This window comes from Elaeis guineensis, chromosome 1, assembly GCF_000442705.2.
Source record: "Elaeis guineensis isolate ETL-2024a chromosome 1, EG11, whole genome shotgun sequence".
NCBI classification, from domain to species: Eukaryota; Viridiplantae; Streptophyta; class Magnoliopsida; order Arecales; family Arecaceae; genus Elaeis; species Elaeis guineensis.
The window spans coordinates 178,885,710-178,912,444 of NC_025993.2; the positions used below are offsets into that span (position 1 = coordinate 178,885,710).

General features: G+C 40.4%; 1 protein-coding gene and 2 long non-coding RNA genes across 4 annotated transcripts in view; all 3 read left to right on the forward strand.

The window, feature by feature from the left end:
- Positions 1–1,298: 1,298 nt before the first annotated feature.
- On the forward strand, positions 1,299–2,053 carry LOC140854860 (uncharacterized). The gene is made up of 2 exons (XR_012137970.1): positions 1,299–1,602; positions 1,733–2,053. It is a non-coding gene; the product is annotated as an uncharacterized lncRNA (long non-coding RNA).
- Positions 2,054–7,723: 5,670 nt separating this feature from the next.
- Positions 7,724–9,383, forward strand: LOC140854553 (uncharacterized). Its single transcript, XR_012137769.1, has 2 exons — positions 7,724–8,618; positions 8,963–9,383. It is a non-coding gene; the product is annotated as an uncharacterized lncRNA (long non-coding RNA).
- Positions 9,384–23,238: 13,855 nt separating this feature from the next.
- LOC105039854 (magnesium/proton exchanger 1) overlaps positions 23,239–26,735 on the forward strand; it is a 33,509-nt gene continuing 30,012 nt past the window's right edge. Inside the window, exon 1 of one of the 2 annotated variants that reach the window (XM_029262941.2) lies at positions 23,239–23,476. In XM_029262941.2, the coding sequence (XP_029118774.1) occupies positions 23,326–23,476 (151 nt within the window). In that variant the 5' untranslated portion in view covers positions 23,239–23,325. The remainder of the gene's footprint in view (positions 23,477–26,735) is intronic. The other variant, XM_029262943.2, reaches the window with a different exon arrangement.

A 26,735-nucleotide genomic window follows, 5' to 3' on the forward strand; every position in this document is an offset into this window, starting at 1 on the left:
CACTCCTCTCTCTCTCTCTCTCTCTCTCTCTATATATATATATATATATATATAATCAGGCTCAAGTAGGAGGCATCTGAAGATCAAATCTTAAATCCTAACAAATTCTAATTTAAAATTTTAAACACTTTTCATATGTAATAGGATTTTATTAAACAAATCCTATTAAAATTTGGAACAGGTCATATCCTCGAAAAAATCCATCCGGCTGCCAGCTAAAACCATCAAAATAAAATCCGTGTCTCGCGGAACACTGACTTTATCAGTCACTCTTCAGTCATAAAGGGGATGATAAAGAATGAAAAAGGAATCCCCAGCGACAACCAACATAAATTTACGCTTAATTATGCACTCATAATTTACGAGGAGAAACAGAAGTCACCGTAGGCCTGGGAAAAAAGTTGGAAGAATTTCTCAAATTCCCCACCAGTCACACCATCAAAACAATTTCTCAAATTCTTACATGCACCGCATGTGGAGTTAGCCAGCAGATATTTAGTATATGAGTGGTTGACGATAGGTAGCGTTACAACGTGAGAGATCAGGATTTTTTTTTCCCCTTTATTTCTCCTTTTTTTTTTAAAAAAAAAAAGAAAAACATCCTACCTTAATTTTGGGAAACGATTTTAATTTTGAGGAGGCAGGTGCATGCAGCATAATATATATTCCTTATAAAACAATATTTAATATATTTAAAATATTCTAAGTTCTCAATGATTAATAAGCAATTTGATCGTGAACAAATTTGCAACAGCAGCAGGACTCAATAATGAAATACATATGGCACATAACCCATTATTCTAACAAGAGAACCATGGTACTGAAAGGGTGGGAGCCGTATCTTGCACATGCAAGAATGGTTGATCTTCTTTCGTAACATGAATTGTTGGATCACATTTTGCACAGCGTATAGAGCATGATGTTTTTCTTGCGATCCACGATGATGGATGGAAAAAAGAGATCGAAGGATTTTGAAAACTGTGCAAAATGTAATTCAATTATTGACTTCACGAAAGAAAATCAACCATTCTTTGATGCGGAGGATACAATCCAAATCTATTCGGGAAAGCTCCATGCCACATGGTATAAGCAAGTTTGTGTAATTCATATGGTAGGTGATACACATTGATTGGTGGCCGTGCACGACATGTTGATGTTACATGGCCACCTGTATGGATAGGATGAACGATTGTGATGCCATCTGGATAGAATGCATGATTGTGATGCCATCTGATAAAGTTCTAGGAAAAACTAGACCAATCAATATATAGTTGCATTCAATTATTATGGAGCTTCTTGCAGCCTCTATTATTGCATTCTTACAGAGTGAAGTTTGCGATGTGATTATCATTACCATAGGTAGTGGAACCCATGTGTTTGTAATATTTGTGATCCCATCTTTTTAAATATATTAGGTGATTTCGAAGGTTGTCGTAGGCCATAGGATGTCATTTGCTGCTGAGTTTTTTCTTCTTCTATTTTTTTTTCCCTTAAATAAGGGAGGGTAATCCACCAGTTTTTTTTTGGTAAGAGGCAACCCACCAGTTTCATCAAGGAGATTTGCTGCTGAGAATACTAAGAATTCATGGGTCATCAACATTTGTAAGTATACTTTAGTTAAGAATTGCCTCTCTGTTTTCTTTTGTTTTACAGTAATTAGCTATATAGCACCTGTTATACTGAAATAACACTGGCTTCCTGATCTAGCCTTCAATTTATCTCCCAATTCCAGCAATTAATTTTAAAGAAACCCAGTACTACTACTCCATCTGCATGGGCCATGCTCCATTATTCAGAAGGGAAAGAACAACTTTTGGCATGAGTACCTGGTTCCTTGAGGCAGACTAAAGGGAGAATTATTGCAATCAAATTATGTATGGTTGGAAAGAACAAACATGGTGGGGCCACCATCCCAAGTTAGCTGCATGCATGCAAGGGTCCAGTCCCACTTATATGTGGATGTAGAGCCATCAGCTAAGATGTATTATTTTTCATGGATCTTGCATCCTGATAGCATTTCGGTTATAAAAGACAAAAACCATCAATGACCACACCCAAATAATTTGCAGTGTGATGGTAGACAAGTGAAAAGGAAATATGTCCTATTTGAAACATAATTTTGCCAGCAAGGACGCATTTTGACACGAGAAGTGATGCTCTCCACTGGCTGCAGGGCATCTCCAAAAGCATTCCAATAACTTGTAATCTCACGTACGTACGTGTATCCTCCAAGACCATTTCTACATATGATTTCAGTATATTATACTCATATAAATAACTCCAATTAATTCTGTAGCTCTTGAACAATTGTTTCACTGCATGAGTCAAATGATAGACATAAAGTTGGATTTTCTCTTCTTCACAGAAAGAAACATGTTGATATAATTATATTTTTGAAAAGCATTTCTTACACCAAGTTGCTGGATGTTCCTTCCATCCTCGAATAATAGTAATTCTAAAAGCACTTCAAATGAGGAAATAATCTCAATGAAATCAATGCCTTTAACCTGACGAAATTCTTTTGCTACCAGCCGGGCTTTGAGTCGATCTAGGCTACGTACTATCAGAGTTTTGGCTTTGAATACCTATTTGCACACCACAATGTTCATGATTGGGTTGGGAGGTACATGGTTCCAACTTTGATTTGCTTCCAAGGTGGCAAGCTCCTCATGCATGATTGCTTTCCATCCAGTGTTTTGAGGCTGACTTCACAAACACTGGGATTTTTGCATATAGGTTTGCATACCCTGCGTTAATTTGGTTTGAAAGCTCAACATTGGGACCTTGCAACCTCATATAGGATAAAAATGGGTAGTCTAATATTCATCTGATGTTTTCTCATTATTTCATGTTCCGCCAGTATATATACTAGCTGACTCCACGTACATCAATTAGAAAGCTTGATGTTTGTTTGCTAGATGGTCTTGGTGCTGTGGATTCATTGGCTTCCCTTTCAAGGTGTAGCGGACTAGTTTGACGAAGCTGACCAAGACCATTTGAAGAGCTTGATGTTGAGTTACTAGGTGGATTTTGTGCGATGGACTCGTTAGGTTCCACGTCCTAGAGCTAGTTCGACTTTAGAAAAAGCTGGTTCACTTGATTTTTTGGTTAGCACTCTTGTTATTTGGCAAGTTAATTTGGCCCTTCGATACGAAAAAATATTCATTGCAATGGTGATAGCATGTCAAATTTGTAACAAACCAATAAAAATTTTTATATTTCATCGAATTGTCATGTATTGTATTGATTCTTATAAATAATATCCCATACTATCCCATGTATTTCATCCATTCTCAACTTCTCATTGGTTTGTTACAACGGTTGCATGATATCACCGTTGCAATGAATATTTTCACCTTGGATACTGTTTGTGTTTGATTGGACTGACATGTTGTCCTGTGGCTCCACTCATTATTCCTCGCAACTATAGAGCTCCCTTCAATTTGTTCTGCACCATTTAAAGTAATAAAGAACCCGAAAATTATTGGTGACGGACCCAACAGACTTGAAGCTAGAGAATAAATGGCACAATAAATAACATCCAAATCTGGATAAATTCTAGTAATATTTTTCATAGTCATCGTGGAAAACTAATGTGCTGTAGAATTTTCCCTCATCTTGGATTTGGGCTCCCCCTTTCTTTCAGCAAAATCTCTTATAAATTAATTGCTTTCCTTCAAAAATAGAAGTTGATCTAGAAGACTCCCAGAATCTTAGATAATCTGATTTTAAGCCTTAATAACCATGAATACCGACTAGGTAGCTTTCTTCTCTATTTCTTCTATTTTAATGAGAAGCATGCGTGACAAGAGGTTCTTTAATTTGCCCAGCGATGTGGAGGGGGGGCCGGGGTTGATGAATTGGGTTTCAAAATTTTAAACAACTATGTACAATTAAAAGTTTAGTCAAGAAAGTGTATGTGAAGTGAATTGTACATATCTAAAAGAAAATATGTGCTTAAAAAAAAAAAAAAAAAGAAGAAGGAAAGTAACCATATAAACATGCCTTCCATTTAAAAGAAACGAGGTAACGTTCTTCTTCTTCTTCTTCTTTATTGATAGGAAAGAAGCCAATGCTCACGTATCAAGTTTTATAACCAATGGAAAGAAGAATCTCTGGCTAAACGATGCATTACAATCTTCCATGCATGCTTTCTTTCACATGTATATTGAACCTGCCAAACATTAGCTCAACCCAAATTCTCCTGCAACTAAACGCCTCCACTTTTATTGTCAGTTCTATCCAAAGGTAGTTCCTTGGGCATTTCTCTTTGCCTGCTTGTACTTTTAGCGTGTTCAAAATCTTATGATTGTAGATGTGGTCACCTGTTCAGCGATAAAGTCTATTATTTTGCCCAAAACTTTAGGAACCAAGCCAAAGTGCTACCAAAATAAAATCACTGTATGTGAGTCGTGTAATAGTGACTTTGTCACTCACTTTAAGTCACACAGCGGAGGATAAACAAAGAAAAAGGAAACTACCAACAACCCAAGATAAGTTTATGCTCACAGTCACAAAAACAAAATTAGATACTCCTAACACAAAGCGCACTCAAGGATATATATATATATATATATAGAGGACAAGTACACCTCCATCTGGAACACCACAATACACCTTAGACAGACTTTCTCACAGACACAGAACAAGACCACCATAGAACAGCTCAACTTATTCCCCACGCATTATTATATATCACTTGGTGCATCATAAGACCTTGGCAAGCTTAGCAGCTGCTAGGCTAAATTACACAGACACGCTGCTTGTCTGAAATTTGTGCTCGGAGGGACCCTTTGCTCCTGTGGCCTCTGGCTTCTCGCCAGAGGAACTCTTCCCTTCTGCTGCCTGAGTTTTTGGAGCAGCAGCAACCTCCTCCACTTTGTTCTTCACTTCATTGGTCTCTTGGTTGGCAAGGTTGGTGGTCTTAGTTTGCTTTTCAGCCATGGGAGAAGTTGAACTAAATAAAGCTAACGACTACTGCAGGTATGTTCTGAAGAAGGCTTGTGGATCTCTCGGCAAATCAATGGCTATTTATAGAGTTAGGGGTGGTGTGAGGGGAAATGGATAAACGATTGCAGGCCGGGGAAAAAAGTTAAGAGAATCAACATCAATGCAGATTTGATATCCTGGTCCCCTCTATATCTGTCACAAAATCAAAATAACGAGACAAATGAATGAGTGGAAGATAATAAGCAACGTTACATCGTGCATGCAGCATAATATATATGCTTCAATATATATATATATTCAAAGTTCCCCATAATTAGCAATTTGATTGCGAACGTTATATATGCAAGTACAAAAAGACTCAATAATGAAATGTATTTTGGCATATAACACATTGTTCGGAATCGAGCAATGCTATGAGGCCCAACCATATATGGTACCCAAAAAGGCTCCATGCCATATGTGGCATGGGCAAGTTGGTGTAATTCATGTGCTAGCTAGGTACTACACATTGATAATTGGTGGACTTGCACGATGTGTAGATGTTGCGTGGCCATGTGTATGTAAATTAAGGATGCATGATTGTGATGCCATCTCATAAAGTTTAATCTCCTAAGAAGAATTACACCACTCAAGTGCTGCATGAATCTTACTATAGACCTTCCTGCGGACTCTATTATTGGTAGTTATGGAGCGAACTTTGCACTGCAACTAGCTATTAGCACCTGTTATACTGAAGTAACACTGGCTTTCGATTTGTCTCCCAATTGCAGTAATTAGCTTTAGAGAAACTACTGCTCTATATGCATGGCATTACACCCGCTCGGTAAAGATAGCAATTAGATCGAGTCGGATTGGATAAGAAAATCATCAATCCAAATCCGATCTATTTATAATTAAACAAGTCAAAAATTCAGATCTAAATTCGATATGTTTATTGAATAGATCACCTGATCCGATCCACTTAATCTATTTATTAAATATATCAAATTAGATTAAATGAGTTAAACAGATTAAATAGATTGGATTGAATAAATCAGAAATAGGTTAAGTAGATTTTAAATAGATTAAACAGGTCTTAAATAAATTAAAAAAATTAAATAGATTAAATAAATTATTTGATTTAATTCGATCTAAATATTAAATGGATTGGATATTTGAAATCCAAATTCGATCCAAATATTAAACGAATTAAATGGATCGAAATTCTCTTAGCTTAAATGCAAATCTATTTATAGTAGGTTGAACATGAATCAAATTGATCGATTGGGCCATATTTTACTGGCTTTATTGTTTGAAAAAATTATTGTACGGATCAGATTCAAGTGGATTAGGATAAATATTGGAGCATATGCGTGCTGGATAACGTGCAATTGGGAATTGGTTGGCGTGTTATCCATCGCAGGATTTACCGTGGTCCATTTGGGCCTGCTCCAAGTAATAATTAGACCCTCGCTTGAGTGTAGCTGGCCCCATGAAGCAGACGAAAGGAAAAAAGAATACAACCAAATTATAATGCATACTTGGAAACAAACAATCATGGCAGGCCAACGATCCCAGGTTGGCTGAATTCAAGCAAGGTCCCACCCCCAAGCCTACTGATAGCATTTCGGTATAACAGACACAAAAACCATCAACGACCACCTAAATAATAGTAGACAAGAGATCAGGGAATATAACATAATTTTGTGAGAAAAGACGCATGATTTTGACACGGGAGGTGTAGAAAGTTGAGTACCAACATGATTAGATAAACGAAGCACCCCAACCACCACTTCTATTCTCGCGTGTCTTCTCCAAGACCATTGGCACGATATATCTCTATATATTATCCTGAATCAACTCCAATTAATTCTGTATCTCTTGAACAACTGTTTCACATAGTGTCAAATGATAGGCATGTGTAAAGTTGGATGGTCACTAATTCATTTGTGGGACATATGAGATATTGGCCCTGCAACCACCGAGTCCCCAAAAGAGTTGGATATCCAATTTCTTTCTGCTAAAATCCTTTTCTTCGTCATGATGCGTTATACCTGCCACTGACATGTCTACACGTGAGGAAATTAAGCAGCGGCAGCACGTTCGACGCGTAGCACTACCCCTTGCCACACTCCTACGTAACAACGACGTATTGCTCGAAAATCTGCGTAAAATTATCTCCACAACATCACCTCGTAACTTTAGGTCTGATGCGGAGGTCCAGCTGAAGAGCAATGAAGCACAGAAAATAGCAAAAGTTTAAATAAATGAATTAAAACATCAAAATAAGGATCTAAACTTTGAACGTTTATAACTTTTAATCTAAAAAAAATTACGGGGTCCGTAATATATTAAAGAAAAGCTCATTTTTAGCTCTATGATTGTGGGCCGGGCTTATTCATTCATCTTAGTTTTTAGATCCAAATTTCATCATCTTAGTAGAATTTGGGGTAATTTTATATTCGGATGTTCGTCTTTGATTCAATTTCATATTTTTAATTTTTATTTAATTTACAATTAGACTATTAATTTTATTAAAAAAATATTTTACTATTTATAGAACTACTCTTGTTAGGATTAAAATACTATAAATAGCTTTGTTCCGTATTTATTCGGTACTTATCAATAAAATGTCAGAATTAGTTCTTCAATTGGAGTTTAGGGATTTTCTTTAGTATTTTGAAGGATTTTACCTTGTGTAAATCCTTATTTTTTATTTGCTAATGCTGCGTCATGGTTCAATCTTCCATGACTCAAGAACATGCTCAGCCCATCAAACTCAACGTTGGAAAACGTCATCACCTAGAAATGAAGTGGGCCAAGACAGAAAAAACTTAGTTAATGCTAAAGAATAAGCAAAATATGGCGGTCTTGCCGACTCATTCATTACTCGGTTAATTAAATCAGCAAATCGAAAAAAAAGGGGGTGAAGCCATAAGCCTGGCCACAAGTTTGACCATGGTGGCTGATGATGAACAAGAACAAGGTGATGTGGTGGTGGAAGTTGAGGATGAAGATGTGGTCCGGAAATGAGATCTTATTCCTCCACCATTAATGACTAGAGAATTGGTCATCTGATTCCTATATATCCTCTCTCATGGGCATGCACTTCTGTAACTACAACCTGCTGCTTCTTTAAAAAATTTTTACTTGAAGAAGAAACCGCTGCTTCCTTGTGTACATGTATCCTCTCCTTGCTGATCATTCCTTCTGCTGCTTTGCTTGGATCAGATGTAGTGAAGCAAGAAGCCATAGATGATTCTGGGCAAGAATGTCTGCCATGTCGTCATGTTTGATCACCTCCACGTTCTTCTAGTTTCTCCTAAATGGATTCTTGTAGTAATTTATTACCGAATTAAGTTATCCAGAAAATATTTTGATATGGTGTTTTGCTGACTCTTCTACAAGATGGTTTATGCTCTCTCTGATGTTGGATACGTAGTTGTTGTAGTGAAACGGGATTTTGAGACGATGGAACTAGTTGTTCATGTGCAGAATTGCTTACAGATGCACTGTTATTCTATGACTGCCCACAGATGTCAGCTTCATATATATGCTCTCCAGCTACTGAATGAATACAAAGCTGTTACAGACTTTACCATAAGCCCAAAAAGTTGTAGGTATTTGTTTTGAGTGGCTCTGATGATCGACATCCTGTCGTTGTGGTAAAGAGGCACCCAAGAACACAGGTAAGAATCACCGAAAAGCTTCTGCTGCTACTCTGATGCAGATGCTTGAGCATAACTGCCATGAATCTGACAACTGAGTCATGATACTACTCAAGTGCAATTCACTACTATTACATGTCTGAAATCGGGGAAATAATTGTCTTGCTCTTCTTTTCTGGCAGTTGTAAGCAAGCTTTAATCTTTCATTTGGTTTGATTGGAGTAAGGAAATCTTAAGTAGTCCGAGACAATCATAGGATGTTGGAAATTCGGAAAACCAAGTCTCACATCAAAATTACCATCTCATTTTCTCCCACGTTTTTTTTGGCGATCTGTCAATTGACTATTGTTCTGCCTTGGCTTCAGGGAGCATTAGATGGTGGTCTACACATTCCTCACAGTGATAACCAATTTGCTGATTTCATGAAGAAGGAGAAGCAACTTGATGCAGAGGTTCACAGGAAGCTGAATTGGAGTTTATCTCCATTAATGATCATGCCACAAATCTTGGTAATATCTGAAAGGAGGGACAAGATAGCTGATCAGCTTGCTTCATGGAATGTAAACAAGCCTTGGTATACTGTGAAACTCATAGTTCAGAAATATAGTACTTTCAAGGATAATTTTTCATTTAGAGGGAAGTGCTTGGATGTTGTAATAACGTGCAACCGTCAAGTTTGCAGGAAATTGAGAGAGAGAGAGAGCTGTAGTATGTTTCACTTTGATCGATGTCTTACTCGTAGACCATTACTGGATTTTCAAATTCAGAGAAACCCTGGAGTTATAATTGTTTATGGTGATTAGAAAGGATAATTTAATTGCCTTTACATTGCATGCTAAAACAAGATAGCTGTTCTACTTATTCTCCTCCAATTATTATAATATCACAATATTTTGGATATTTTTTATTTATTTATTTTTTAGTAATATCAAAATTTTATCTGTTTTACAAGTCAACTGTCTTAAGTGAAAGATGGACACTTGATGATCCATATTTAGATCATTGAAATGATTCAAATTTATATGCTATACCAAATGAATTATCAAAGTTGAAACTATATTCGTTAATTATTCTGCGGTGAATAATAACTTTGTACGTACTAGACAGGAATTTAGTGGCCATGTAGGGATGTTAACGAGTCACCATCCACCCATTTGAGCATCACTTCCCCGCACCTATTCCTGGCCAACTTATTTTATTCGGACGGTTCAGAGAGGAGGCATAATCACCATATTCATCACGACGCCACATGATTCTTGGGTTGAGCTCATGTGACCAATTATGGGCCTGAGTTATGGGCTAACATTCTCGAACGAGTCCTGTGGTTTCATGAGAAATTTTTTGTACACCATCTATGGTATAGAAAATTCGATCTAGAGTATACTATCTTATCTGATTGGATCACGTAGTCATCACTTTTTAACATGCATTTAATATCGATAGTTCTATTTTTTCGTTTAAAATTTTGAATGATAAAAATATCCCTTTCTTTTTGAAAAAATTATGATATCCTGTGTCGATGTTATGATATCCTGCATTGAAATTATGAGTTTCTGCACAAGATGTCATAAAGAGAGATCGATATTTTGATCATTAAAAAATTTTATATAGGTTTTTTAATAACAAAAATATTCTTACCAAAATTTCATATAATGTTGAGGTTATAACTTTGCCATTACCAATCATGTCAGACCATGGATTATTATACCCCTCTCAGCTTTCGCTTTTAGAAGGGTATGACCGTGCTAGCAACAACAGTATTGGCTCCTAATCAATAGTGGTCCTAATAATTGTGCCACAGGGTTCACCAAGACTCATTTGATCCTGTATGCCATCTTTGCGCACAAGACATGTAAGTCTCATATCATCATCTTCTTATTCCTCTACTTCTTGTTGTTTCTTTGTTCAGTACAATTTTCTTTTATTTCAATCTCATTTTATGCATATAAATTGGGATATCCATGACACGAAATGCCAAACAGCTCTCTGCCAAACCACTAGAGGTGAGAAATATGAGCCCATAATTGTTCTTTTAGCTTCAACCTTATTCATTATATTTATGACTGTATTCTATCCTAAAATTATCGTTTCCTGGAGATGAGGAAATGGTTCTGTGCTTGGAAGGCAAGATGGATCGAAAAGATGTGCCCGTCCACCATCGAAGGAGGTCAGGAAGCATAACAATGGTACACGTTGATCAACTTGATGAGGTCAAGAAGCATAGCAAGACTAAAAGAAAGATTATTGTATATTTAATGTTCTCCTTTTTAAAAATTTACAGTGCCGTAATGTTATCAGAAGTAGAAACTTATAATAGACTATCTTCTTATTTAGAGCATGCTTGGATATTCTTGTAGAAATATGCTACAGGAATCAGAACTATGCCCACCAAAGTTCCAGCATAAAGCCCAGCTTGTAATTGAGCCCAGTGTAATTCTCTGTGCACCGTTGGCGGTATGAAAAATCCGACATGGAGTGCACCACCTCATCCGATTGGTCTACGTAGTCATCATTTTCCAATGCACATTTAATACTTTACAGATCAGCTTTTTTATGATGAAAATATCCCTATCTCGGATGTCATATTTTGGCCTCGGATGTTATAATTTTTTCCCAAAGAACAGAGACAATTTTATCATTTAAAATTTTTTATAACGAAAATATTTTTATTTTTTGTAAAAAATTATGACATCCGAGGTCATATTTGACTTCGGATGTCATAATATGATAAGGATATTTTTGTTCAACCATTTTTCAATGTGCATTTAATGTCCGTAGGTCAGCTTTTGGATTTGAAAATTTAAATAACGAAAATATTCTTGTGCTGTAAAAAATTTATGGCATCCGATATGAATATTATGATATTCTACGGGTCAGATGTTATAATTTCTGTAAAAGATAAAGATATTTACGTCACATAAAATTTTTAAACAAAAATATCGATCTGTAAGCATTAAATGTATGTTAAAAAGTGGAGACTATGTAGACCAATCAGATGAGGCGGTGCACTCCATATCGGATTTTCTACACCGCCCACGATGCAGAAAGAATTTCCTGTTAAGCATATTATCCTTTAGTGAATTTGGGCCGGTGGGGAAATTGAACCCAAAACTTGCTGGATCATCCAAGCATGCTCTCACCCAATTGGCTATGGTGCTGAACATCTATGTGATAATATAGGTTCTCTTTTAATTGATGTTCTTTTCACTATTCTACGACTGTCGAGCATTAGGTTGGATATTATGACATTTTGGCTCTCAGGTGAGAGGACATGGGTTCAATATCGAGTGGTGTCGGCTATTATTTCAGTCATGTTAAACAAGTCTAAAGTCCACCGGTACAAAGGGTTACAACTAGAGGACCCATATTAATTAGCCATACTCCTTGGGAGAATTCAACGGTTGCTCCTTTCTTTAACTATTATTTTATATTTATCTAGACATAGTTAACAATTTACATCTAATTTCTATGCTCGATGGAAAAAAAAGAAGAAGCATAATTTAGCTTCAATAACCATGCAGATATCCCTTTTCTTATATGCCTGAATGGACCAGAGACTAAATATAACACTATTCGAAAAATCAATATCAAGTATAAAACATTTAGTTAACAAAATTAAGCATAAAATGATAGTCGATCTAGGGGGTGAACTTCAATTGCCTAGGCTCCTACAACAATGATTACTTTTTGTATTATCATCTCTATTTCTTGATTAAACTATTCCAGCACTGAACTTTAAAAACCTCAATACAAGTAAAACCCTATTGTATTTTATCTTCTTTAACCATATTATTTCAATATCTCAACTAATAAACTGACAAATATTTGGTTATCATTTTCAACAGTAAAGGTGCAACTTAGGCTAGTGTCAACTCGAACCAACCTTGCACCGGGCAATCCACCTAATTCCATTGAATTAGATAGGGCTATGTATAAATGAATTATTTATATTGTATTCTATATAGATTATTTATATATTTATATAATTATACATGTTAATGTACTATCAAAATTGACAAATGGTTGGATCTCATCCTAAAAAATATTAATCCCACAAAAATATTCTAGACCCCTATCCTACCCTGAAATTTCTATGGAACCTGATCTAATCCAATTATTATAGTATATATAACCCAACCCGCCCCAAACTAATCTAACAAAAATTTAGCTTAAGATGGGAATGGATTGGGTTATCCTGGTATTGGGATGAGATGGAGGTTGGGTTGGATTAGGATGCATTTGGTTATACTTTTTGATTTTTGATTTTAAAATTTTTTTTTTTATAATTTTTATTATTGAGTAAAATCAAAAAAATAAAAAGTATGTTTGATAATTATATTGCTATAAAACAAAAAGTAATATTTGAAGATGGCAGGTGAAGAGCTCGATGAGGGAGAAGGGTTCGGAAAGGGAGGGAGAAGGGATGGAGAGGTGAAGAGTTCGACGAGAGAGAAGGGTTCGAGCTTTTTACTTTTTGGTTTGGCGTTTTAGACGTAGGGAAGCAAAAAAAAGCAGAAAAGTATGTTTTGAAAAGTAAATTTTTTTTTTTACATATAAAATAATTATTTTGATTTTGATTTTTTATTTTTTATGATGTTATCAAATATTATTTTTTTATTTTTATTTTTTAAAAATTTAAAAATAAAAAAATATTTTTTTAATAGCTAACCAAATGCACCCTTGGTTTGCTCAAAGTGCGACCAGACCCGTTTAAGTTGTAGCATATTCAACGGTGGCTCGCTTCATGGGGATTTCTTTTTTAATCGGTCTACTTCTTGTTTTGAGAAAATGATGCCTAAGCATTAATATTTTATTTGGCACATGAAATGATCAATACAGTGGACATGCAAACAAAAACACCATCATCAGCAGCCTGCAATGACCTAAAGTTTATACAAGCCATAGGATCAAGTACCAGCCCGGCTCCTTGCGTTGAAAGAGAGACTTCTCTTTCAATGACCAAAATGCAGGAAAATCCTGGCCATGCAGAGTCCCATTAATCAATTCTTTTCTTACCTGTTGTTATCATGAGGAACGCATGACGATTATTATATTCTAATGGCACGATTTAGCATTCTCATGGTTCATGAATTCCTCGTCAGGCAATTTACAAGTGAGTCATCAAGAACCCGGCCAGCCCAAGTTCTAGCACGTTACCACTTGGGCAGGACCACTTTCTCCATGTCGGCAGTGTGTGAACGAGTGAGGAAGAGAGAGAATTATTGTTGCTTTCCCAGTGGTCCACTTTGGATTAATTAGCAAAACCAAGGACAAGTGGGAAGAGAAGAATAAGCCAAAAGCGTGCATCATATGTGTTGCGGCCAATCCCCTCGTCACCTGATCATCAGGAACGAACACCTACAAAAGAAAGTCTGCACTGATTGGAGGTGGCTCCGGCGGGGACCCTCCGACGGTCAAGTCAGAGAGGAGACTAGGCAACAGTGAAAAAAAAACAAGGAGCTCAACGAGAGAGAGCGAGAGCTAGAGAGGAGGGGTTCAGGGGTTTCGAATGGACCTCCAGCACTGTTGCCTTCCCCGATATATATAGTGGAGCGTGGTATGGCGCCGTCATTAATGGCGCGGACAATTGAAGAATTGTCAACTCACTGAGGACTGTCAGAGTCGCCGTAAGGATGTCAAATCGCCGTGGGGCTGTCAAATCGCTAGGGTTGCCCCATGCCTTAGGTGGGATAATGCCCCTAGGCGGCAGTGCCGCATGCCGTTGTCAGGACTGACAGTTTCTGGCAGTCGTACGACGTTTGGGAGGGCTGGTCGATCATACGTCGGTATTCGGCTGCCGAGACGTCGGGTGATGACCCGGAGGCACCGTCGGCTGGTCTGGTGTCTTGCTTAGTCGGACGTCGGCTGCCACCCCCGACAGTGAGTCGGTAATATGGATTCGGCCGCTTAGTCGGTCGGAAACAGCATAGGTCGGTTCGCCCGACACACCTTCGGTCGGATATTGTCGGCAGCCGTCTGTCGGGGTCGTCGGTCGGAGTCGTCCGTCGGGGTCGTCCGTCGGAGTCGGTCGGGGTCGTCCGTCGGAGTCGTCGGTCGGAGTCGTCCGTCGGGGTTGTCCGTCGGAGTAGGTCGGGGTCGTCGGTCGGAGTCGTCCGTCGGAGGATAAGTCGACGTATGGTGGTCAGTCGGTAAGTCGGCGTATGGGGGTCAGTCGGTATATCCCAACGTTGCCCCCCCCACTCCTGAGTCCGATGTCGTGTTGGCTCGCGTGAACACGTGGGCGACGGCTTCGGACGAAAGGAGTGATTTTCCGTCACGTCTTGCTCCGACTCTGGCGATCGCATCAACGAACGATCCGATGTCGGTCATCCCGACTGTAGGTCGAGCGTGCACGTCGGGTCGGAGGTCGGCCAACCTCCGAACGTAGCATGACACGATCATCCCGTAGAGTCTGATAGTCGAGTAGCATCCAACGTATCCGAATAGTCGAGTAACGTCCGACGTATTCGGATAGGATAACGATGGCAAGTCGAATATTCATTGTCCGACCCTTGATCGGGCGTGCGCGTCAAGACGTATGATAAACGGTGGCAAGCCGAATATCCTTCGACCGATCATGACCAAGTCGGTATGTCGCAAGTCGAACTGCGGTCGTCTTGGCGTTTTGCCGCTCTTAGTCGAAGCTAAGTCGGCAAGTTAGCCAGCCGCGTTGGTCGAAGCCCTTTGCCTTCAGAGGCGGAGGCCGTCGTAGATATTTTGCTCTTTCGATCTCCGTCGTAGAATCTGATAGTCGAGTAGTGTCCGATGTATTCGGATAGTCGAGTAACGTCCGACGTATTCGGATAGGATAACGATGGCAAGTCGAATATCCATTGTCCAGCTCTTGGTCGGATGTATACGTCGGGATGTATGATAAACGGTGGCAAGCCGAATATCCTTCGATCGATCGTGACCAGATCGGTATGTCGCGAATGCGACTGCGGTCGTCTTGGCGTTTTGCCCTTCTTAGTCGAAGCTAAGTCGGCAAGTTAGCCAGCCGCATTAGTCGAAGCCCTTTGCCTTCAGAGGTGGGGGCCATCGTAGATATTCCGTCCCTTCGATCTCCATCGTAGAATCCGATGTGTCCTCGACGATCGAGACGTAGATTGAGCCGTGGGTTCGGCGATTCGACAATCAGACCGACGACGGAGTCGTAGATTCGGCGATCGGCAATCGAGCCATGTTGGTCGGGGCCTTTTGCCTTCAGAGACTGAGGCCGTCGGTTTCAGCGATCGGTGATCGAGCCGTTGATTCGACGATCGATGATCGAGTCATGTTGGTCGGGGCCTTTTGCCTTCAGAGGCCGAGGCCGTCGGTTTCGACGATCGGTGATCGAGCCGTTGATTCGACGATCGATGATCGAGTCATGTTGGTCGGGGCCTTTTGCCTTCAGAGGCCGAGGCCGTCGGTTCGGTGATCGATGATCGAGCCGTTGATTCGGCGATCGACGATCGAGTCCTGTTGGTCGGAGCCTTTTGCCTTCAGAGGCCGTCGGTTTCGACGATCGATGATCGAGCCGTTGATTCGACGATCGATGATCGAGTCATGTTGGTCGGGGCCTTTTGCCTTCAGAGGCCGAGGCCGTCGGTTCGATGATCGATGATCAAGCCGTTGATTCGACGATCGACGATCGGCCGTGTTGGTCGGGGCCTTTTGCCTTCAGAGGTCGAGACCGTCGGTTTCGGCGATCGATGATCGAGCCGTTGATTCGGTGATCGATGATCGAGTCATGTTGGTCGGGGCCTTTTGCCTTCAGAGGCCGAGGCCGTCGGTTTTGGCGATCGGTGATCGAGCCGTTGATTCGACGATCGATGATCGAGTCATGTTGGTCGGGGCCTTTTGCCTTCAGAGGTCGAGGCCGTCGGTTCGGTGATCGGTGATCGAGCCGTTGATTCGGCGATCGACGATCGGCCGTGTTGGTCGGGGCCTTTTGCCTTCAGAGGCCGAGACCGTCAGTTTCGACGATCGATGATCGAGCCGTTGATTCGGCGATCGATGATCGAGTCATGTTGGTCGGGGCCTTTTGCCTTCAAAGGCCGAGGCCGTCGGTTCGACGATCGGTGATCGAGTCGTTGATTCGACGATCGACGATCGGTCGTGTTGGTCGGGGCCTTTTACCTTCAGAGGCCGAGGTCATCGTAGATTCTCCGCTCCTTCGATCTCTATCAGGATCTGTGCACGAGGAGCGGGGAGAGGGGTGTAGGAGTCATACTTGCAATGCGTCGGTCTCAGACTCCGTCGTTGGGGCAAGACCCGTCTATCGGTGGAGGGCCTGCTGGGTTCAGCATGGGCCCGACCTTTCTTCCATTTTTTCTTTCGGCCCGTGCCTTAAGTCAGGCACCGGTCGGAAGCTCCTTCGTCCGCGCGCATGTACTTGTACGCGCGCTCCAGCAGTTCGGCGTATGTCCGAGGGAGGGTCTTGTCCAAGGAGTATGTGAAACGGGATCCCGTTAGCCCCCTCTTCATGACCGAGATAGCCATGTCTTCGTTGAGGTCCCGAACCTCAAGCGTGGCCGCGTTGAATCGCATCACAAAGTGTCGTAGAGTCTCATTTTCTCTCTGCTTGAGAGAGAAAAGACTGTCCGAGGTTCGTGATGGCTTCCGACTGGTGCTGAAATGGACCACGAAGGAATGTTCGAGCTGTCCGAAGGAGTGGATACTTCCCGAATGGAGGCCGGAGTACCAGGCCCTGACAGCTTTGCGGAGTGTGGCGGGGAAGCCGATGCAAAGAAGAGCATCGGTTGCCTCCTGAATTGTCATGAGAGCCTTGTAGCTCTCCAGGTGGTCGATTGGGTCGGTGGAGCCGTCGTAGGGCTCCACGTGCGGCATCTTGAATCGACTGGGGATCGGTTCATCGAGAATGAGTCGGGAGAGAGGTTGGGCGGTCTGGAAGTCGACGTCGTTTGAAGACTTCTGCCCGTCCACCTGCAACTGTGCGAGCCGACGGTCGATTTTTTCAAACCTGCGTTCATAGTTGTCGGTCCGTCGGTGCTGGGAGATCCCAGGAGTGGAGTCTCCGGAAGAGTCCGAGAGAGCGGCGTTCGCGGTCGCTTCTCCTTCCTTGCTCGTTCCAGCTGGGAAAGGGAGGGCCGTCGGGACCGATGGGTGTCGCACCGCGGCCGCCCCTCCTCCTCTTGATAGGAGCACTGTGGCAGGTGCTCCTGCGGAGGTGACGGAGACCGATGCGGGCGTCGACGGCTGCTCCTGGAGGGCATCGGACGTGCCGCCGGTTGCTCGGCCGGTGAAGGCGGCAGCCGGACCGGTTGTTGCTGAAGACTTTTGACCGCGTCTGTCAGTACGGTCATCTGCCGCACGATCGCCACGATCTACGCCTCCGTGGTCACCGCGGGATGCAGAGAGCTAGGTTCCGCCATGGAGGGTGGAAGAGAGGCCTCTTCCCGACGGAAAGAGCGCCTCGCCGATCCGATGACCCTCGATCGCTGAGCTCTTGTCTTTGTCATCTTGAATTCTGTGGGGGTTACAATCCCTGGTGCTGTCAATGAAGCACCAACTTGTCACTGCGAGCGTTGCCGCCCCTACCTGGCACGCCAATCTGTTGCGGCCAATCTCCTCGTCGTCTGGTCGTCGGGAACGAGCGCCTGCAAAAGAAAGTCCGTACTGACCGGAGGTGGCTCCGACAGAGACCCTCCGACGGTCAAGTCAGAGAGGAGACTAGGCAACAGTGAAAAGAAAACAAGGAGCTCAACGAGAGAGAGCGAGAGTTAGAGAGGAGGGGTTCAGGGGTTTCGAATGGACCTCCAGCACTGTTGCCTTCCCCGATATATATAGTGGAGCGTGGTATGGCGCCGTCATTAATGGCGCGGACAATTGAAGAATTGTCAACTCACTGAGGACTGTCAGAGTCGTCGTAAGGGTGTCAAATCGTCGTGGGGCTGTCAAATCGCTAGGGTTGCCCCATGCCTTAGGTGGGATAATGCCCCTAGGCGGCAGTGCCGCATGCCGTTGTCAGGACTGACAGTTTCTGGCAGTCGTACGACGTTTGGGAGGGCTGGCCGATCATACGTCGGTATTCGGCTGCCGAGACGTCGGGTGATGATCCGGAGGCACCGTCGGCTGGTCTGGTGTCTTGCTTAAGTCGGACGTCGGCTGCCACCCCCGACAGTGAGTCGGTAATATGGATTCGGCCGCTCAGTCGGTCGGAAACAGCATAAGTCGGTTCGACCGACACACCTTCAGTCGGATATTGTTGGCAGCCGTCTGTCGGGGTCATCGGTCGGAGTCGTCCGTCGGGATCGTCCGTCGGGGTCGTCCGTCGGAGTCGATCGGGGTCGTCCGTCGGAGTCGTCGGTCGGAGTCGTCCGTCGGGGTTGTCCGTCGGAGTAGGTCGGGGTCGTCCGTCGGAGTCGTCGGTCGGAGTCGTCCGTCGGAGGGTAAGTCGGCGTATGGTGGTCAGTCGGTAAGTCGGCGTATGGGGGTCAGTCGGTATATCCCAACAATATGCTTGTTGTAGAGTATGATGATCCAAATCCTCTCTCTATATTTTTGGATGATGCACAGAAAACAAATGCTGTGCATTAGACCTCTTTGAAGGGTATCTAAACTTAATTAGCATGCGTTGGGATTATATTATCCATGATTCTTAAAATGTGAATTCGAGAAGTCACATCTTGACAACTTGTAAGAGGTATGTCATAAGTTTAAGAATATAATAAACATGATATCATTGATGCGTAGAGTATGATAATTCAAATCCTCTCTCAACATTGTTTAATGACGTATGAACTGTAGATGATTGCGTTAGACCTCTTTGAAGAGTATCTAAACTTAGAAAGCATTGGGACTATGTTATTCTTGAGTCCTTAGAATTCTTTGTAATTGAAGGTACCAGGAGATTAGGTAGATAGGATTCATAGTCTCTTTCTTTCATTTTTCAGCAATATAGTGGTTTCTCACCACCATTCAAGTTTGAATACAAGAACTCTCGTTGGGAGAAAAAAAGATACCAATCTACTGAATTAATGAATTAATGGTTGTTAGTAGGTGAACATTCAATTTTAAGTTTTATGAAAAGTGACATACATACTTTTAATCTATTTGATCTCGATCAAGATAGGATATCGTTCATCAAAAAATTATCAGTACATCAATCGGCATACGATACGAAGGTATTTTCCATTCTGCTTAAACTATTTTGAACTATTTGGGCTTCTGCTATTTTTAGTCTCATAATTTTATTTTTTAAAAAATAATTTACGAAAGAGAGAATATCTCATTTCATATAAGTAAAATTTTTTTTTGATTGTGAAATTGGATTTTCTCTCCTCTTGAATAAATTTAATATTTTTTTTATAGTAGAAAATTTTCGTTACGGAGAAATTGATTACTTTTGATTGCCACGGCGTGAAGCGTGGGAAAAGTCGCAGGAAAGGACTGAGGAGGTCCACAGGTGCGGAGAAGGGTCCTCCACGTCTTGTATTCCAGGCCCGTTCTGGTTGGCACCTTAACATCCATCCTTTTTGTTAACAAGGCTTAAAATAACCTTTCCATTGCCACGTACCTCATGATGATTGGTGCCTCGTACCATGGGCTTGTCCTCTTAATTTTGTCCGTATGAACGTTCACATGGCATCGAGCGTTGTCTCAGTACCGTAGTTAGGCCAAAGCATTCGCCTTTCAAACGCCTCTGTGTCACTGGGTGGTATATAATAGAATAACAATCATTAATTTACCAATTTTTTTATGACAACTTACAACGTTACTTTGTAGCAGCTCTTATTATTTGATATTTTCTATATTCGTTTCAATTTGTACACTAGTTGAAAACTTAGTGTTTAATAAAATTAATAGTGGGCCAGTTGTGGCTCCATTTCTTAAGTAAATGACATAGATTATGGTAATTATAGATGAGAAAAATAAAAATATTTTGGAAGCCAAAAATATTGCTGCATCAGTATTTTCTTTTATTCCGATATGAAATAGTAATAGTTAATCAAATATATCAAAATAAATTTAAAAAAAATAAAATAATTTTTTATTATTGGATCTGTTTGGATGATTAGATCTAAAATCCTAGAGATTCATAGTCCAATCATAAAAATATATAATTATAAGCCGGTTAAGTCTATGTTTTTAAGTATTTAGTACTATTTTTTGAGTGGACTGATTCAAATAGAAAGAAAAAGAATTATTTTGATAAGTTTTTTTTTTTTTTTGCCTATGAAATTCGGACTAATCCACACAAAAAAAGATCTTGAATGCTTGAAAACAAATATCGACCAAGTCAACTTATAATCCTATACTTTTGGTGGTTGAGTTATAAATTTCATGAGATTTTAGGCCGAACAACTTAAACAAATTCTAAGTGCAAACTAAATCATTATTTTTTTATTTTTTTAACTAATTCATGTCATGACCTAAGAAAGCTTAAGAGAAGACTGTGCAGCATATGATACATAAAATTATGCCTCCAAGACAAGCTAGCTGCTTATGAGCTAAATTTAATGGATTAGTTAAAAAATTATATCTTGCACCATGTGCATTACATGGTAGCATACAATACCAATGACAATAATTTATTCTTATGGGGATGCACCGAGTGCTCGATGAATAAGGTCCATTAGAAATAGATAGCTATGTTTGCTTTGCTACACCGCCACATGGTGTATATGGTGGCGTATCAGGTATAATTTCTTTGGCTTTAAGGCTCATGTCACGTCGCATTTCTCTGTACTAGTTAGCTCTGTGGTCAGGCCAAACTTTATGTTGCCAGTACTCATAAGCTGTCCATTTTGTTGCTTTGCGAGCTGCTCGTTGCGTAAGGTTGAGAAAAAGTCGCACCAAGAAAGTAGTAACACAACTTTGGTGAGGGCAGCTCCAAGCGTAGCCTTTTCTCCCGTCGTTTTCGTTTTCTTTTTTTTTAAAAAAAACAAAACAAAACAAAAACAAACAAACTAGCCGATGGGAAACATTTTTATTGTTTCATATGTTATATAATATTTTCTAGTTTAAACTCTTTCCCTCAAACTTGTTAAAACAAAGTTTAATTTGATAAAACTTCCTTAACTTTGGCTGTAATAACAACCTCCAAAGCTTTTTTCCTTTTTTTTTTGACGTGAATGAAAAAATACATCAGTAAAGAGTGGCAAGGAGAAAAGATATCGAATAAATAGCCCACTTTGGATATTCCAATTGTGATCCTCCTAATTGGTGCCCATGTGGGAGCAAGAGCCGTGAAAATATTCCATATCGTTTAACTCATCAAACAGCAGACTAAATTTTCTCACAAGCAAAATGATAGCTATTGACCTATTATGAAGGCTGGTTATAGTATAATGAATGGTAACGCTTTAGAATTTATAAGTATCTATGAAACAAAATACTTTTACTATAACTATGAAATCTCGGGTCAATCCATTTCACAAAAATTAAAATATAAATCTGTAATGATTTTTATAATGGTTAAATAACAATCATAATTCTTTTTTCAATATTAATATAATGATTACCGTAAGGAATTCAAGACGATTGATGCCCATTAGCTTAATCCAATATCGGCAATGATTATACTCAAGGATCCATAAAATCAAGCACAAGATTTAGTAGAGGATAATTCTACATGTATCCAAATCAAAAGCAGCACATAACTCTGCATGAAAAATATTATACCGGAGTTAAAAAATTTTCTTTCAATTTTTATTTTATAATATATATATTAGATTATGTTGCGGCCAATCCTTCCGTCGCTCGATCGTCGGTGTCGCGCATCTGCAAAAAAAGTTCTCACTGACTGAAAATGCCTCCGACGGGACCCTCCCACGGTCAAATCAGAGAGGAGACTAGGCAACAGTGGAACTCAGCGAGAGAAAAAGAGAGAGAGAGCTCAAGAGCTTAAAGGCGCCTCAGAGAGCTTGAAAAAGTTTGCTTAAAAACTTACCAAGACTGTTGCCTTACCCCCTTTTATAGTAGAATGCGGTATGGTCCCGCCATTAATGGTGCAGACAACTGGGGAGTTGTCAAATCGCTGGGGACTGTCAAATCACCATGAGTTGTCAAGTCACTGGGATTAATCTATATCCTTGGCAGGACAATGCCCCAAGGCGGTCATACCGCATATCCTTGACAGGACAACTGCCCATAGCAGTTGTACAGCGTTTGGGCGGTTGGCCGACTATATGTCGATATTCGGCTGTCGGGACGTCGGGTGATGATTCGGAGACACTGTCGGCTGATCTGGTGCCTTGCGGAAGTCGGACGTCGGCTGCCACCCTCGATAGTGAGTCGGTGGTATGGACTCGGCCGTTCGATCGATCGAAAACAGTATGGGTCTGTTCGACCGACACACTTTCGATCGGATATTGTCGGCAGTCATTGTCGGCAGTCGTCCGTCAGAGTCATTGTCGGAGTCATCCGTCGATCCGATCGATAGAATCGGATATCGGTCAGATCGATCCAAGGATAAATCGGTGTAAAGAGGTCAGTCGGTATATTTCAACAGATTAAATTATCAATTTATAGATAATTATTTTTCATTGACAATCCCAATCGGAACGCGAGAGCCGATACGGACCATGGCAGTGGGTCTCGGGCCGGTACATTGGAGGTGGCGGGACCCAGACCTTCCCATAGAATAACTCCAAATCGGAGGATTATAACAGCAGTTACGACGCGCCTCCATTTTGCCTAAAATGGCCGTGCACGTCCCTCCCCCTTTTTCCTAAACAATCTCTCCCCACCTTCTCGGACGTGTTGGTGTCGCACCTCTTCTCGCATGCACGTCCGTCCGGCCGCCACCACCACCGGAGATCCGTCTTCTCCAACCACCCTTCTCTCCGGAATTCTGACGAATCCGGCCATTTTGGCATTTTCCGGTGCTGGAGACCTATCCATGAGGCGATCTGCATCCCGTGATCTATTCGCCGGTAATGTCCTCTCTTGTCCCTCTGTGTCCGATCTTCTTTTCTTTCTTAAACGCATTTCTTGAATTCTAGGTTTTTTTTTTTTTTTTACTTTCTTGATCGATTCAACTTAACTGAACTAAGCCTTAATACCCAAAATAGTTGACTTCGCCAAGATGAATCCTTTGTTTACCTCCATTCAGCTTGGTGTAGGGTTTGTTTAATTTTCTTCTGTTTCTTTAATGTATATAGCGGAATTTTGGTTCTTTCTTTTCATTTTTTTGGAAAAAAAAAAAATTGGAATACCAGGAATGGAGCTTAAAAGGGATCAAATATTTTTGATCAGAATGGAGGGGAGGTTTTTAAATGAGGCAGTGTAGGGAGAAGCAGTGGCCTTTTGGGTTGAATCATGTCGTGGTGGGTGTTTTTGGGGTTTAGCAGGCCCAAAGCAGTTAATCAGGCGTGGTTGAGTTTATAAAATGTTAATTTTGGAGAATAAGGAAGTGGATTAAAGTTGAATTTACGGAGTTTTAGAATTTCTTAATTTGGATTTGAATTGCAAGAGTTTCAAATCGACTTGCCAAGTAAATTTGGTAGGGAACCTACCCAAAGATAAGGGAATTTGGCAGGATTTGGTACCCCTGTTCCTGGTGTCATGTTGAGGTGATGAACATGGACATGACTCATGTGTTGGAAGCTGTCAACATGATTTTTCAAAGGAGGTGATGCTTCCGAAAGTTGGAGGTAAAATTACCGTAATATCTGGTCCATGAGCCTTAAGCCCAGTCCAGAAGCCCAACGCAAAAAAAAAAGAAAGAAAGAAGACTCCCGATAGGAGTCTTCTTCTCCGACGAGATCACTCGGATTAGGAGTCCTAGGACCACCAGAGGTCCTAGGGCACTCTATAAACTGGCCTTCCCCCTCCCTAAGATCCTCCACCGACTTTCATCGCTCTTCTTCTCCTCGATTTTTTCGATTGAAGCCGCAGCCTCCTTTTATCGTGCTCGTCTCGATTTCTCGTCGGAGAGGTCACCAGAGTATGAGATAAGCGCTATTCCTCTTCCTCTCTTTTCTCCCTTTCTTTTCGTACCTGTGAGCACGATTGTCGGCGATTGGTGTCGCCGAATTTTGTCGGAAAAGAAATCCCCTGTTCTGCCCCTCTCTTTTCTTCGATTTTCCAACGTCGGCGGTCACCACCGATCGCCGGCCTTGGTCCCTCCGAGCCTCGGGTGGGTGGCCCTTTTGCCACCGACCACCGATGTGCCGACTACGGCCTTGATCGGCCGGTCAAAAAGGGGGGGGACCGTTCGGTCCCCTGTTTTGCCAAAGAAGACTATGGGAAGGAAGAAAAAGAAAAGAAAAAGAAAAAAGAAAAGGAAAAAAAAAGAAAAAAAAGAAGAGAGAGACTCTCTCTCTCTCTTCGGTCTAAACCATTGCTTTCTCTTTCGAGAATTGAACTTTCTCTCTCTACTTTCTCTCTCAAAAATTTCTCTCTTACTTTCTTTCTAAGAAGACCTATGGATCTCGTAGGAGGTCATCTTTTCCACCCCTAGAGACCTATGATCTCGAATCGATTTAGAGTTCGGGAGGGGAGATTTATTAGACTGATCATTAAGTCAGTCATCTTCTTTTATTATGGAATAAAATTTAATCATGATTTAATATTTTTAATAGGGTTATCTGACTCATTTAAAGAAGATTAAAAGGTCTAGGACGATCAAGGTAAGTGGATCTTATGCTCCTTATTTATTTTTAAATTTTTATGATTTTCATGCATATGATCTTTTATTAATTAAATTATATTTTTCATAAAATAAGGATCAGCATATGTGGTATGAAAAGTATGTTTTATTATGAGCATTGATTTCATAAATATGCCTTATAAAAATAGCATGATTATGAAGCATGAATTTCATTGTTTTTTCATTATGTATATGTATGTTTTAAGAAAATGTATAAAGATTTCAAAGGCTCTCAAATAGCTATGAATGAATCCCTTCGGGAAGGTCGACATCTGAAGCTAGCATCCACATGAAATATGGCCCTGCCAGTGGGTATAAAGTTGGCACATGAATCAAGAACTCTGTCGATTAAGAAACATAGTCCTGTCACGGGTATAATGGTGACCTTAGCACGAATATCTGAGAGCAATATTTTGAAACATGACATGAATACATTACAAAAATAATTTATGATTCATGATTGTAAAATATACATGATTTATACATGCATGATGAGCTTATAATTTGTTTTATTACATACTCTATGAAATGTTTATTTTTATAATATCTATTATTTACTAAATATTGCATTATCATAGAAAACTTATGCTTGATCCGATAAGGAAGTGCAAGTTCTACTTACTGGACTAGTGTAGCTCATATTTTTTTTATTTATTTTTTTTTTACAGAGAAATAAAGCTAGGATCGGTGAAAAAAATTCAGATTTGGGAATCTGCGAAGCAAGTTTGAAAATTTTGTAGTGAAAATTTAGTTTATTTTTATAAATTTGTAGCTATTATGAATTTTGAAACTTGGATTGATATTTACTTTTAGATTTAGATGGACCAGTTTTGGTTTAATTAAATATTTATATTAAATATTATTATTATTTTTATTTATGATGTACCTGTTATTATATTTAAAGAAGATGAATGTTGGCTTCATGTTATCACAGGTTGAATCCTTTGATAGCATAGTCGTATTATATTTTGGATTTGGGGCGTGATAAATACTCGAGAAAATATGTATCTGATGAGCTCAGTTGTAACTTCAATTTGTATTATAATAGAAAGTACAGTAGAGGATTATACCAGTAAACTCTTATCATGTTCTTGCTGGATAAAGTTTAGATAGACTTCTAAGGACCAGTATACCTTGGTGAAGAGCTAGTAAGGATATGCAAGAGTTGAATGGACAGTATCTATCTTTGACCATGTGTCTTCTGTATTACTTATCTCTTTGTGCGAGTTACTTGCTACTTATTTGGCTATGCCATCTGACTACTCTTTGGTTGCATAGTTGAAAATTTTAATACTCTTTATGCTAACCCTTTAAGACAACATCCACTAATGCCCTTTTTTTTTAAAAACTATAATCATCTATATTTCATCATGCGTCCATTTCCCATGCCCATTGATTGAAGGTAAGAATTGTTCCAAAACATATCATAAATTTGGAAGAAACAAAATATAATATACATAAGCATAGCACAGTTCATTCAAATAAAAAGAAATATTTAATGATATATAAAGTACGTTATGCATATGCTAACGTTTTTATAA